Source organism: Macaca fascicularis, chromosome 6 (genome assembly GCF_037993035.2).
Source record: "Macaca fascicularis isolate 582-1 chromosome 6, T2T-MFA8v1.1".
Taxonomy (NCBI): Eukaryota; Metazoa; Chordata; class Mammalia; order Primates; family Cercopithecidae; genus Macaca; species Macaca fascicularis.
This window is the reverse complement of record NC_088380.1, coordinates 186399922-186415205: the sequence shown is the minus strand read 5'-3', so window position 1 is coordinate 186415205 and position 15284 is coordinate 186399922. Positions and strand designations below refer to the sequence as shown.

General features: G+C 44.7%; 1 protein-coding gene across 16 annotated transcripts in view; it reads right to left on the bottom strand.

Annotated features, from left to right (window-relative positions):
* The window catches only part of RUFY1 (RUN and FYVE domain containing 1), a 65920-nt gene that overhangs the window by 40473 nt on the left and 10163 nt on the right, over window positions 1-15284 (bottom strand). For 5 of the 16 annotated variants that reach the window (XR_012414466.1, XM_065547142.1, XM_073994984.1 and 2 more), the window contains 3 exons: window positions 14587-14704; window positions 9672-9773; window positions 7532-7655 (listed from right to left, as the gene is read on the bottom strand). Coding sequence is in view for 10 of the 16 variants with exons in the window: in XM_065547142.1 (XP_065403214.1) it covers window positions 7532-7655; window positions 9672-9773; window positions 14587-14704 (344 nt within the window). In the remaining 6 variants the exon portion in view is untranslated. Of the gene's footprint in view, window positions 1-24; window positions 87-3489; window positions 4658-7531; window positions 7656-9671; window positions 9774-14586; window positions 14705-15284 lie in introns of those variants that run through there. The other 11 variants (XR_012414467.1, XM_045395053.2, XM_073994977.1 and 8 more) reach the window with 6 other exon arrangements.

Genomic DNA, 15284 nt, shown 5'->3' with positions numbered 1-15284 from the left:
AGTGACGTACAATGCAGTACTTACTCCTTCCCACCATCAAGATCCTGCACATCCTTAAGGTAGAGGGAAAAATCTATTACTCCAACCTAAACAAAATAAAATGCACAAGTTTAAATAAAATGTCCTATTTTTCATAAACCTTACAACCTTTGAAATTCAGGGTATTTGCATTCTTACCTCTTTCCTAGGAACATTTAGTTACGTCAACCAGCTCTATGTAGTGGCAATCAATTGAACAAACCAAAAAAACCTAACCCTACCACCTTCTAGAAGAAAAACTGACTAAGTATCAGATTTCAGAGACTATTCTGAAATTTCACGACCTAGTTTTCTGTTTATTCAATAATCACATTGTTTACAAAGATCAACAAAATTATTTGTGTACAAAGTAATTATAATTTAAAAAGATGTGGATCTCTAAACTGGTGACCTTAACTGACATTTCTGAGTCTTCCCCCAGATCTTGGTAAAATGGTCTAATCAGTATTTCAGGAAAATTCTCCACCCCTTAGGTACAAGGGAGAACCAAGACCCCTTACACATCTAAACATCAATGGCTTTGCCAATAAATAAAGCACTTGAAAATGAATAAGTGAGGTCATTCTTATGTGAAATACAGGAAAATTGGGTGCACCCTAAATGTTCATCAATAAAGTTGAAATCAATCATGTTACAGCCATATCACAGAACCTATGCAACTGTAACAAAGAATGCAGTCGATACGTTTGCAGTAATATAGAAAAGCTGGGCCCAGTGGCTCATGCCTGTAATCCCAGCACTTTGGGAGTCTGAGGCGGGTGGATGGCTTGGACTAAGGAGTTCAAGACCAGCCTGGGCAACACAGTGAGACCCTGTGTCCACAAAAATACAAAAATTAGCTGGGTGCAGTGGTACATGCCTGTAGTCCCAGCTACTTGGGAGGCTGAGGTGAGAGGATTGCTTGAGCCCAGGAGGTTGAGGCTACAGTGAGCTGAGATCATGCCACTGCACTCTAGCCTGGGTGACAGAGAGAGACAGGGTCTTAAAAAACCAACCAACCAACCAACCAAAAAACCCCAACAAAACTACAGGATACAATTTTAAGTCAAAGAATAATATATACAATCTCATTATAACAATCCTACTTATGTTGCAACCAAGGCTATATGTAATGGTTCTAACACATGTCTGCAACCTCTGACACACCTACCAAAAGGAATCTATATTTCCAACCTTCAACTCTGGGAGGTCTTACTGCCTGTCTTGATGAGTAAAATGCAGTAGAAATGATGCTGTGTGACTTCTGCAGGTAGGTTAAAAAGGGCAATACAGCTTCCACCCAGCTCTTTCTTGAGGCATACGCGTTTGAAGTTCTGAGCTTTCATGTAAAAAGTCTTGACTTCCCTGAAGCCACAATGCTGCAGACCATGTACACAGAGAGATGTCCAAGAAACCCCTGCCATTCCAGCCCCCAGCTCCTTGGTCTCAGCACAGCAGACAGACGCGGGAGAGAGCGAGAGCCTTCAGGTGAGAGCGAGCCTTCAGGTGATTCCAGCCCCAGCTACCGGCTGACTGTAATCACGTGCGCTCTTGAACAAGAACCAACCAGCTGAACCCAGTCCACCCCCAACTGTGGAAGATACAGCGATTGTGACGGCTGAAGTGCTGTTGCTGACTTGTTACACAGTAATAGAAGATCAGAAAAGATTTAATTTAAAACAAAACCTATGTGAACATAAATGTATAGAAAAAGTAGAAAAGCTTCTAGAAAAATTTCCCCCAGAATCTTTACCATTACCTGTGGGAAAGGGAGAAGAACTGGGGCTGGGACGGGGGATTGGATGAGGAGGTTCAACATCTCTTTTCACATTATGTACTTTGGCATTGCCTAACTTTTTTCAACAAGCAAGTATTTCTTTTATAATAAAAAATAAATAAAAAAATGCAGCCGGAAAAAAACCAACAGAAAGATGAGAATTAATACCCAAAGCAAAAATTAATAGATTAGAAAGCAAATAAAGCCCTACTCCCAAAGTAGAATTGATAAATAAGAGAGCTGGTTTGTCAAAGTTCAACCAAGTAGACTAATTTCTACTAAGTGTGATCAATATTTAGAATACACATTATAAATGAGAACAGTGAGATTTTTCAAAAGCTGTAAGAGAATACTTTCATACAACTCTAGCTTAATAGATCTGAATGAAATGGTTTCTAAAAAAATTATAAATGACTTTAAAAATTGAAGACTTAGGAAACCCATAAATTGATCAAAACTATGCTAAAAGTTAAAGTGATCAAAGAACAAAGACCAAAAAAGGCATAAGGGTGAAGTGCTCACACCAGTAAGTTCTAGCAAGCCTGCACAGAAAAAATAATTCCTGATCTAATCAACTGTGGTAGAAAACAAGAAAAGGAAGGCTATTTTCAGGTTTATTTTAGTTTTATGTTTTTTTTTTTTTTTGAGACGGAGTTTTGCTCTGTTGCCCAGAGTGGAGCGCAATGGTGCGATCTCAGCTCACTGCAGCCTCTGCCTCCCAGGTTCCAGCGATTCTTCTGCCTCAGCCTCCTGGGTAGCCGGGATTACAGGTACACACCACCATGCCCAGCTAATTTTTGTATCTTTGGTAGAGATGGGGTTTCACCATGTTGGTCAGGGTGGTCTCGACCTCCTGACCTTGTGATCTGCCCACTTCAGCCTCCCAAAGTGCTGGGATTATAGGTGTGAGCCACTGCACCCAGCCTTCTAGTTTATGAGACTAATATAATTCTGACACTGAAAGGTGGCAAAGGCAGTATAGAAAATTCAGAAGTTTCACTTACAAGCAGAGACACAAAAATTCCAAACAGTAAATATATGAAATTCAGGGGTTTACAATGATCAAGTAGGGATTATTTTAGAAATTCAGGGATAGTATTCAATAAGAAACCTATGGATTAATTCAATTATACTTATGGGTTAAAAACAGGTATGACATGTTGATAGATCCAAAAAAAGTATTTGACCACATTCAACATTCATCTCCAACAAAAACACAAAGTAGGCTGGGCACGGTGGCTCATACCTGTAATCCCAGCACTTTGGGAGGCTGAAGTGGGCAGATCACGAGGTCAGGAGTTCAAGACCAGCCTGGCCAACACAGTGAAACTCCATCTCTACTAAAAATATGAAAAATTAGCTGGGTGTGTTGACAGGCGCCTGTAATCCCAGCTACTCGGGAGGCTGAGGCAGGAGAATCACTTGAACGCGGGAGGCAGAGGTTGCAGTGAGTGGAGATTACGCCATTGCACTCCAACCTGGGCAACAGAGTGAGACTCCATCTCGAAGAAAAGAAAAAACAAAACAACAACAACAAAACACAAAGTAAACTGGAGTGGAATACCACTCTCTAAACGTGAGACATAGCATCCCTCAGACATCGGCAGCAAACATGTATACGTTATGGTAACACACTATAGGCACTGTCATTCAAGATAGCACTAGACTAGAATGCTCACCGTGTCTATTAATTAATTAAAATCTCAATGGAGTTTTTATTCTGGAATTTGACAAAATGTTCAAGTTCATCTGGCAGAATGGACGGCCCAGAAATATTTGAAACAAAACTACAGTAGAGTAGGCAGGTACTTAACTACCAGAGTCTAGAATATACTATGTGGCTCCAGTCATTAAAGTAATGTGCCACTGGCATAGGAACAGAGATTCAGATTTCCAACAGAAGAGTCCAGAAATAAACGAATGCATATTATGGATATTTCACACATGATAAAAGTGGAATTTCAAATTAGTAGAAAAAATACATTACATGATGATATTGCGAAAACTGGTTAACTATTTATAAAAGAAATTTAGATTCCTACTTCACACTATGCCAAAACAAATGGCAAAAATGTGTAAAATTTACATATTTTTTACACATAAAGTGTGTAAAAAATTACCCAGGTGGAAGCAGAAGGCCTTGGCCTAGCCCTCCAGGGTCCCAGACTGTGGAGACTGGAGGGGCAGGTCTGGCCTTTTCTGGGTCAGCACAGGGTACCCAGGTAGGAGTACAAGCTCACTATCCATTGGCCAGCCTAGTTCCAGCATTCAAGGAATACTGAGGAAGTATTCCCTGTCATCCACATTGGGCTTAACTGTTGCCACCAGGCTTCCAGCCAGTGGGACAAACTTCCCCGTGTTCCATCACGTACTGGAAGGCCGGGACCCGCCGCAGAGCCTCATCCATGGAGCACCCCACAGGCAAATCAGTAGCAGTTATCTGGCAAAGGTCACCCTTGCCATCGATGATGAAGAGGCAGGGTAGGAACACCCTCATGGGTTTTCAGCACACCGTAATCCTCAGACAAGCTTCCCATCATGTCAGCAGGTGGGAGATGCGTGGGGGCCCAGGGCTCCCTACTTCTGGGGGCTGTTGATCCAACTCAGGTGGGTGAACTCAGTCCACCGAGACACCCAGCACTTCGCAGCCCAGCTTGTGGAAATCCTCGGCAAGGTCACTGAAAGCGATGTTCTCTGTGGGCCATAGAAAAGTGAAGTCCAGAGGGTACAAAAAGAGGACGACGTACTTCCCTTCGTAGCCCACAGCTTCACCTCCTGGAAGGCGCCATCCACCAGGGCAGTGGCCTTGAAGTCAGGGGCTGGCTCTCCGAGCTGCGACTGACCGGAGGCCATGACTGAAAGCTGTGGGGGTAAAGGCTGGACAGACGGACAAACACACGCGTGGACCCGCGTTCCGGCGCCCCACATTTGATTTTAAAAGTTAGGGTAATCTTTAGATAGGGAAGGACCTTCACAGTACAATACCTTAGAAGGTATAAAGGAAACACCTGCTAAATCTGGTTGCCAAAAATTAAAAATAAAAAATGTACAGGGCACACCACCCCTGAGAAACCAGAAAAAAAAAATTATAACAAATAATTCTGAAGAAAGGTCAATGTGCTTAGTCGTTAATAAAGAAGCAGAGAAAGAAAACTCAAAAATGGACCAAGTATGAAAAGATGATCACAAATGCTAAACCCCCAATGGCAAATAAAACACAAAAATACTTGTAAATTCGAGATGATGAGTTGTTTTGTCCATGAGACTGAAAAAGACCAAGAATGTTTACCACATCCAGTGTCAGGAGGAAATGGGTTCTCCCACGCTGCTGGTGGGTGTATATAATGAAGACCTTTCTGGAGGCTGGTTTTACATTATCTAGCAAAATGTAGGCTGTATACTTTGACACAACCACCCCAAATTTATGCTAAGGAAATATATGGACAAGAGTACAGAGAACTTTAAGGATGTCTATAATATCGGTGGTTTTTTTTTTTTTCCCAGACCGAGTCTGGCTCTGTTGCCCAGACTGGAGTGCATTGTAGTGGCATGATTATAGCTCACTGCAGCCTTGATCTCCCAGGCTCAAGCAATCCTCCTGCCTCAGTCTCCAGAGTAGCTGGGATGACAGGCAGCACACCACCATGCCTGGCTAATTTTTTTTATTTTTAGTAGAGACAAGGTCTCACTATGTTGTCTGGGCTGGTCTCAAATTCCTGGGCTCCAGTGATCCTCCTACCTTGGCCTCCCGAAGCGTTGGAATTACAGGCGTGAGCCATGTGCCCAGCAATAATACTGTCACAATATGGAAACGATCTAAATTAATAAGGTACTGGTTACATAATGGTACATTAAAAAATGAAACACTACATAGTCATTTAAAATGGTTTATATCTCTTGTTATTGAGAACTGTGTAGAACATATTGTTACATTTTAAAAAATTACAAAATGATGTGCTTAAAATAATCATAGTTTGGTTTCACAAAAAAAGAAACCCTCCAAACATCTCACTCTAAAATACACAAACATATACACACACACATGCATGCACACACCTTTATTCATGTGCTGGAAGGATGTACACCACAACGTAACCCTGAATTATCTGTCTCAGAGTAATGAGAATATGTGTGACGTTTAGTGTCTTTTCAAAACTACTTCTCTGAATTCAAAAAAAGATATTTTTCAACATGCAAAGACAATCAAACTTTTTTTTTTTTTTTTAAAGGGAGGAGAGGTTACAAAAAAACATTGACCTGCACATGGAGGGATCAGGGAATCTTTAGGTTCATCAAACACAACACAGGAGAAAGGCTGGGAATTTTGCCAGACAGTGTAAAATAATCTTTTTTTCTTGGCAGTGGCCCAGCCACAGCTGCAGATGCCCTGAAGAGGGGGTGGAAGTGAGGAATGGGTTAGGGTGCCTATTCCCCCTCACACATTTACGGTCCCTGCCACCAGGAGTTTAGGCCCTGGCTCTGGTTACCAGCTCCCACGCAGGAAGAAAGCCCATAAGAGGGCTGTCCTTCCCACCGAGCACTCCACACCTTACTGGTTACTCTCATTAGTGCCACTTTATCAACCTGACTTCCCGAATCTCTCCTGACTATCTTCCTACTCCCCATCCAGCCTTGCGGGACTTCCAGACTAGACTCAAGGCTTTTTTTTTTGAGAGAGTCTCGCTCTGTCGCCCAGGCTGGAGTGCAGTGGTGTGATCTCGGCTCACTGCAAGCTCCACCTCCAGGGTTCACGCCATTCTCCTGCCTCAGCCTCCCGAGTAGCCAGGAATACAGGTGCCCGCCACCACACCCGGCTAGTTTTTTGTATTTTTTAGTAGAGACGGGGTTTCACCGGATTAGCCAGGATGGTCTCGATCTCCTGACCTCGTCATCCAACCGCCTTGGCCTCCCAAAAGTGCTGGGATTACAGGTGTGAGCCACCGCGCCCGACCTCAAGTCTTTTGCTGTATCTATTCCTGGCCACTTCTAACTCATAACCTGAGTGGCTGCTAGATTGAGCTTTCTCAAACCCAGGCATGATCATTTCAGTGTACTTCTTAAAAACCTCCAACAGCTTCCCACAGCTCAGGATAAAGGGGGATAAAAGCTACACCCTTCAGGCCGGGCGCAGTGGCTCACGCCTGTAATCCCAGCACTTTGGGAGGCCGAGGCGGGCAGATCACAAGGTCAGGAGATTGAGACCATCCTGGCTAACACGGTGAAATGCCATCTCTACTAAAAAAAAACAAACAAAACAAACAACAACAACAACAACAAAACAAAATAAATTAGTCAGGCGTGGTGGCGGGCGCCTGTAGTCCCAGCTACTTGTGAGGCTGAAGCAGGAGAATGGCGCCAACCCGGGAGGTGGAGCTTGCAGTGAGCTGAGATCGCGCCACTGCGCTCCAGCTACACCCTTCAGCACAGCACCCATGGCCTCACAACCAGGCCTAGCCTCCACTTCCACCTCAGCCATGGAGCATCCTCTGCTTCAGCCACGGAGAGCTGTCTGCCTGTTGCCACACCTGCCAAGCTTTCCAAGTGTACCTCTGGCTATGCAACTTCTTCACCCTTCCGAGACCTTCCCCGCTGCTTCCCCACCTGCCCCTGGCTGGTCCTCTACCAGCGGGCTCTTTGCCATCTGCCCTTCTTTGGGTTCAGTACCTGCCTGCAGATCCTACATAAAGTCCCTGGGCTAATGAAAGTGTTCTGTCTAGAGCCAAAATTCCATTTTACCTGAGAATCCAAGTCTTCTCCTTTTAAGCAGAGATTGGCATCGAGAACATTGAGTCCCACCAGCAGACCGACAATCACCATCCCTTCTTCCTCCATCATTAAAGCCTCAGGCTCATAGAACTCGCTACAAGAGATGGACAGGACAGCGGGATGCTCAGAAACAGCTTGACCATCCCCACTCCTTCCCCACCCTGAACTGCCTTTTCAACTGTGCCCTGGAGCCAGAAGATACTGCTGTGGATTTCCTCCCTCCCTTTCATTTCCCTTCACTGCTTCAACGGCTGCTTTTTCTCCCGTCCTCTCTTCTCTTCCTGTGGCTTAGAATGGGCTTGCCCGTCCTCCTGTCTAAAGTAAACTGCTCCATGCAGACCCTGGACCCCGGTTCTCCTCATCTCCTCTTGACTCCTGTCACTCTCCCCTCCTGTGTCTCCACTGGCTCCTCGTCTGTGTTGATATGAACTACATCTCCACTTATGCCCATATAAACAGGAAATGGGATCCCACATCCAAGCATAACACTCCTCCTTCTTGTGTCCCACGGAGGAACACGTGCTGCTTTACTTCCTTGTTGACCAGTCATCGTGACCATTTGCGAGGGGGGGTCCAGCCCCTGCCTGATACTGCTCTGGTCAGCAATGACTTGCTCAGGTACCAAATCCAGTGGCATCCAGGCCACTGTGTGTGTGCGTAGGAACTTTTCTCTTAAGAATTAGTTCATTAGTAAAGTGAGGAATATGGTAATCACCCTGATTTGATCATTATGTAGTGTATACATGCACACGGTATCCCACAAATATGTATAATTTTGTATCGATTATAAAAAAATTGAAAAAGAATTAGTTCATTACAACAAAATCTGTAACTCAAACTTACTCAGTGTAACTGTACTCAGAGTACGTGAAATACTGTAAATCAGTATTTGTCGTGTAAAGCTAAGTTCAATAATGAGCCATGCCTTGAAAACACTGAAAAGCTTGGGTTTTATAGGCTATGCTGTAAAATATGTTTCTCAATTACAAGAGAGCTTTAACTCTGGAAAGAGTCCTCCCTCATAAATCACCATAGTCTAGAGAAAATTCCTTTTATAATGATGTTTGCTTAGTTATAAATATCAAAAATGAACCAGTCGTAAATTTCCATAAATATTGTATACTTATTTTATTTTTTTATTTTGAGACAGAGTCTCGCTCTGTTGCCCAGGCTGGAGGTACAGTGGTGTGATATTGGCTCACTGCAACCTCTGCTTCCTGGGTTCAAGCAATCCTCCTGCCTCAGCCTCCCGAGTAGCTGGGATTATAGGCATATGCCACCATGCCCAGCTAATTTCGGATTTTTAGCAGAGATGGGGTTTTACCATGTTATCCAGGTTGTTTTTGAACTTCTGACCTCAAGTGATCAGCCTGCCTTGGCCTCCCAAAGTGTTGGGATTACAGGCATGAGCCACCACGCTTGGCTGATACACTTATTTTAATTCAAAATGATCTACAGAACTATGTTCTAATCATTATTTTTTTGAGGAGGAATCTCACTCTGTCACCCAGGCTGGAGTGCAATGGCGCAATCTTGGCTCACTGCAAATTCCGCCTCCCAGGTTCATGTGATTCTCCTGCCTCAGCCTCCTGAGTAGCTGGGATTATAGGCATGCATCACTATGCCCAGCTAATTTTTGTATTTTTAGTAGAGACATAGTTTCACCATGTTGGCCAGGCTGGTCTTGAACTCCTGACCTTGTGATCTGCCCACCTCGGCTTCCCAAAGTGCTGGGTTTACAGGCGTGATCCACTGCGCTCGGCCTATTATTATTTATTTTTAGATGGAATCTTCCTCTGTCGTCCAGGCTGGAGTGCAGTGGCGCAATGTTGGCTGTCTGCAACCTCCGCCTCCTGGGTTCAAGCGATTCTCCTGCCTCAGCCTTCTGAGTAGCTGGGGTTACAGGCACCCGCCACCATGTCTGGCTAATTTTATTTTTAGTAGAGGGATTTCACCATGTTGGCCATGGTGGTCTTAAACTCTGGAACTCAAGCAATCCACCTGCCTTGGCCTCCCAAAGTGCTGGGATTACAGGCATGAGCCACCACACCCGGCCTATGTTCTAATTATTTACCAAGCAAAAGATAAGCAAACCTAGTTGATGAAATACCTTAAGAGATGTTTATTGTCTATAAGCACTTTCAGATAATCTGCCAGTTTCTTTTGCATGAGTGCAAGATAAAGCCAAGCTCGGCCTCTTCCCACAGCTGTCCTAGAATTCAAACAGAGCATCAAACTATTGTGACATCACAACAACAAACACAGAAAAGAAACCTGAATTACCTAGGGAGATACACAGGAAACACACTCTTATAAATGCAGAGGACACTCTACAAATGGCTGTTTGGGGTTGGGGAGGGAGGCACGTGGCCTGGGCAGGCATCGAAAATGGCTCACCACACACCTTTGAGTACTATTACAAATACAGTTAGATAATGCTTTGCTTATAGTCATAAAATATCACAGGAAAATATCAGGTTAGATTTGTGTAATAGATAAACATTCTTTCAAAAGACTAATAGAGAACTTAGTGCTTGCTAAAGTGCTAAAGCTTGTAAAATCTCCAAGGGGTTAGCTCAAAGGTACAATTTTTTTTTTTCTGAGATAGTCTTGCTCTGTCGCCCAGGCTGGAGTGCAGTGGTGCAATCTTAGCTCACTGCAACCTCCACCTCTTGGGTTCAAGCAATTCTCGTGGCTCAGCCTCCCGAGCAGCTGGGATTAAGGCACGTGTCACCACGCCTGGCTAATTTTTGTGTTTTCAGTAGAGACAGGGCTTTGTCATGTTAGCCAGGCTGGTCTCAAATTCCTGGCCTTAAGTGATCAGACTGCCTTGGCCTCCCAAAGTGCTGGGATTACAGGCATGAGCCACTGCACCTGGCCTTAAAGGTACAATTTTATGTTTTATTATTGTGGTAAAATACACAGAACATAAAATTTACCATCTTAACCATTTTTAATCTTACAGTTAAGTAGTGTTAAGTACATTCACAATGTTGTGGAACCAATTTTTTTTTTTTTTTTTTCGAGATGGAGTCTCACTCTGTCACCCAGGTTGGAGTGCAGTGGCACAATCCTGGCTCACCATTGTGATCTCAGCTCATTGCATCCTCTACCTCAAGGGATCAAGCAATTCTCCTGCCTTAGCCTCCCAAGTAGCTAGGATTACAGGCACCTGCCACCACGCCCAGCTAATTCTTGTATTTTTAGTAGAGATGGGGTTTCTACCATCTACCATGTTGGCCAGGCTAGTCTCGAACGCCTGACCTCAAGTGATCCGCCCACCTTGGCCTCCCAAAGTGCTGGGATTACAGGCATGAGGCACTGTGCCCAGCCCCAGTCTTGAAGGTGTAATTTTTCTGTATTCTAGCATTATCTCCAGAGAAGCAGAAAAGAAAGAAGAGGAAAAAAAAAGAAAAGAAAGAAAGAACAGGCCTGCATTAAACATTAAAAGAATAAAGGCTTCTCAAGTGCTGCTTGGTGAGACTGTAAACTTTACAACTTCCTTTTTTTTTTGGAGATAGGGTCTTGCTCAGTCGTCCATGCTGCTGAGCAATGGCATGATCATGGCTCCCTGCAGCCTGGAACTCCCAGGCTCAAGTGATAATCCTGTGTCAAGCCTCTGAGTAGCTGAGACACGTGCTACCACACCCAACTAATGTTTTTTTTTTTTTTTTTTTTTTGTAGAGATGGGGTTTTGCCATGTTGTCCAGGCTGGTTTCAAACTCCTGGGCTCAAGCATTCTTCCCGCCTCAGCCTCTCAAAGTGTTGGGATTACAGGCGTGAGTCACTGTGCCTGGTCAACTGTACAACTTTCTAGTGGCAATTTGATGACAACAGGTTACCAAAATTCTACATTTAGTAATACATCCTAGAGAAATAACTGAAGATGGACACAAAGATGTATGTTTCGGGGCGGTCACCACATCATTATCACGGTTTGTGGTAACAAGAATTTGAAGACAGCCACAAGGGGGGTTAAACAAAATTAGATATACAACAGAATACGACTTGGCCATTTAAAAAATGATATTGTAGGCCAGGTGCGGTGGCTCACGCCTGTAATCCCAGCACTTTGGGAGGCCGAGGGAGGTGGATCACCTGAGGTCAAGAGTTTGAGACTAGCCTGGCCAATATGGTAAAAGTCCATCTCAACAAAAAATGCAAAACATAGCTGGGGGTGGTGGCTCATGCCTGTAATCCCAGCTACTCAGGAAGCTGAGGCACGAGAATCACTTGAACCCGGGAGGTAAAGGCTGCAGTGGGCCAAGACTGTACCACTGCACTCCAGCCTGGCAGATAGAGTGAGACTCTGTCTCAAAAAAAAAAAAAAAAAAAAAAAGAAACCTAGAAAGTATTAAAAGGCATATACTTGTCTCCTTGTCCTCCACCTCCCCACCCGCCTTCCCTATACATTAATATAGTGTCCTTTAAGTTCATTTCCAAAACATGTCTCTACACATGAAAACTAGTACCAAATATATTCTCTCCCTTTTTACAAAAACATTTAACGTTTTACATGCAGTTCTCAACCTACTTATTTTGCTGAGTATCTGTCATCTTGAAAATCTTGCCGGGCGCGGTGGCTCAAGCCTGTAATCCCAGCACTTTGGGAGGCCGAGACGGGCGGATCACAAGGTCAGGAGATCGAGACCATCCTGGCGAACACGGTGAAACCCCGTCTCTACTAAAAAATGCAAAAAAACTAGCCGGGCGGGTTGGCGGGCGCCTGTAGTCCCAGCTACACGGGAGGCTGAGGTAGGAGAATGGCGTAAACCTGGGAGGCGGAGCTTGCAGTGAGCTGAGATCCGGCCACTGCACCCCAGCCTGGACGACAGAGCAAGACTCCGTCTCAAAAAAAAAAAAAAAAAAAGAAAATCTTTCCATATCAGTACACAGAGGACTTCACTTTTTCTGCAGCTTTAGTGTGTCGCTGTTGGACAGCACCATAATTTATTTAGCTGGGTTAAAAAAAACTAGGGTGGTTCTAATCTCCTGTTAGAAATAACGACTGCAATAGATTATTCTGTACACGTGTCATTTTCATGTGTTACATGCGTAGGATAAAATGCACGTAAGTGGAATTGCTGGGTCAAAGTGCAGATGATTTTTTTTTTTGAGATAGAGTCTCACTCTGTCATCCAGGCAAGAGTGCAGTGGTGTGATCTCTGCTCACTGCAACCTCCGCCTCCTGGGTTCAGGCCATTCTCCTGCCTCAGCCTAGAGTTCCAGCTATTTGGGAGGCCAAGGTGGCAGGATCACTTGAGCCTGGGAGGTGAAGGTTACAGGGAGCTAAGAGACCGCACCACCACTGCGCTCCAGCCTGGGTGACAGAGAGACTCTGTCTAAAAACAAAACAAAACAAAAGCCGGGCACAGTGATTCACGCCTGTAATCCCAGCACTTTGGGAGGCTGAGGCAGATGGATCACCTGAGGTCAGGTGCTGGAGACCAGCCTGGCCAACATGGTGAAACCCCATCTCTACTAAAAATACAAAAATTAGCTCGGCCTGGTGGCAGGAACCTGTAACCTAAGCTACTTGGGAGGCGGAGGCAGTAGAATCGCTTGAACCCAGGGGGCGGAGGTAGCAGTGAGCTGAGATTGCACCACTGCACTCCAGCCTGGGCAACAAGAGCGAAACTCTATCTCCAAAAAAAAAAAAAAAGAAACCATCAGGACACTGTCTGTGTAGGTGCTTTACTCTTGAGAGAGTGAGCAAGCTGGGCAGGAAGGGTATGAGAAATTGTACCATATGAAGAACAACTGAAGAAGCATGGCAGTAGACTTGAGAGGCTCATGAAAAAGGTCATTAAGGCCAAGCGTGATGGCTCACACCTGTAATCCCAGCACTTTGGGAGACCAAGGTGGGTGGATTACCTGTGGTCAGGAGTTTGAGACTAGCCTGGCTAACATGGCGAAATCCCGTCTCTACAAAAAGTACAAAAATTAGCCGGTTGTGGTGGCACGCACCTGTAGTCCCAGCTACTCAGGAGGCTGAGGCATGAGAATCGCTTGAACCTAGGAAGCGGAGGTTGCAGTGAGCTGAGATTGCGCCACTGCAACTCCAGCCGGGGCAAGAGTGAGACTCCTCAAAAAAAAAAAAAAAAAAAAAAAAAAAGTCATCAAATAAACATTTGAAAGGTTGGCAGGTGCAAAAGGCAGCAATGGAGTTTTATGGGATTTAGAGGGTTTCAGGGCCCTGTCTTCTTCCCCCTCCATCACTCACCTGCTGAGGCGCCTCAGGCAAGTTACTTAACCACTCTAATCAGTTCCCACACTTGTAGACGAGGACACTAACAGCTATCCTAGAGGACAGCTGTGGAGGATTAAATGAGATAATGAAAAGGAATGTTCTCAGCACAATGCCTGTCACAGAGCAGGCCCTGAGGGCAGTGACTCTTACTATTCTCTGAAAATGGAATAGGCTGGCTCCCTAGGAGAAGGGTCAAATAAACGCTGAACAGTCCAGTCCCGTCTGGGAAACTGTGCAGAGGGCTCTTTTGCATTGGCTCAAGGATCCCTAAGACCCTTTCTAGATGCCACATTCCATGAAGATGACTTATTTGTGTTCTGGCCTGTTTTTGATTTTGAGCCTAAGCATAGCGATCCCAAGGACAAATCCAGACATGGCAAGTAATTTGTTAGTCCCACTCTAACAAATTACAAATGTCCCTTGGCCTGGAGTCTACAATCTGGTCCAAAATGTATTATTCAGAAAACTGCCCACCTGTATCTGAAGCAGTGATTCCAGGAGTGTATCAGTAGTTCCTTTTCCTCCTGAGTGCCCTTTGGTTGACAACACCTTTTCAACCTATTTGGCTTGTGTGGCAAGCAGGAATCACTGTCCCCATTTTAAAGAAAAGGAAACTGAGGCTCAGAGAGAGTCAAATCCTGCTCGAGATCATGTGGATAATGAGCAGCAGAGCTCTTTCCAATTAGAAAGGGCTTCATCAGCAAGGAATTGAGAAATGAGTAAATACGAGGGAGTTTTTAAAATCATCAAATCGGCATAACTACTTCTCACTCACTTTAATTCTGGAAGATTTCTGACACTAGTCGCTATATCTGACGCTTCTGGACAAAGTTTCTCCACCAGCTCCAAAGGACCGAAGAAAGATTTATTTTGGCCAATAAAACTCTTCTTAACTAAAAGGAAAAACAAAAGTGTTATTCATAAGAACGGGTTGCAAAATTTCTTCAGGGACCCACAGCCTCTCCCCCAAAAGCCAAGTGAAAGTGAAAGCTGCTAAACTTCACTGCTTAATCCTTTTTTTTTTTGAGATGGAGTCTTGCTAGACTATCGCCCAGGCTAGAGTGCAGTGGGCGATCCCAGCTCACTACAGCCTCTGCCTCCCGGGTTCAAGCAATTCTCTGCCTCAGCCTCCTGAGTAGCTGGGATTACAGGTGCCCACCACAACACCAGGCTAATTTTTTGTATTTTTAGTAGAGACGGGGTTTCACCATGTTGGCCAGGCTGGTCTCCATCTCCTGACCTCGTGATCCGCCCGCCTCGGCCTCCCAAAGTGCTGGGATTACAGGCGTGAGCCACGGCGCCCGGCCTCATCTAACACTATTAAAGAAACCTGGCTATTAGAAAATTTAAAACTGCCTATGTAGCTTTCATGATATTTCTATTGTCCAGCGCTGCTCTAGAACGTCGCTTCTGAGGACAGGAGCCTTGTCTGCTCTGTCCACTGCTGGCATTTCAGCACCTAGAAGGATGTCT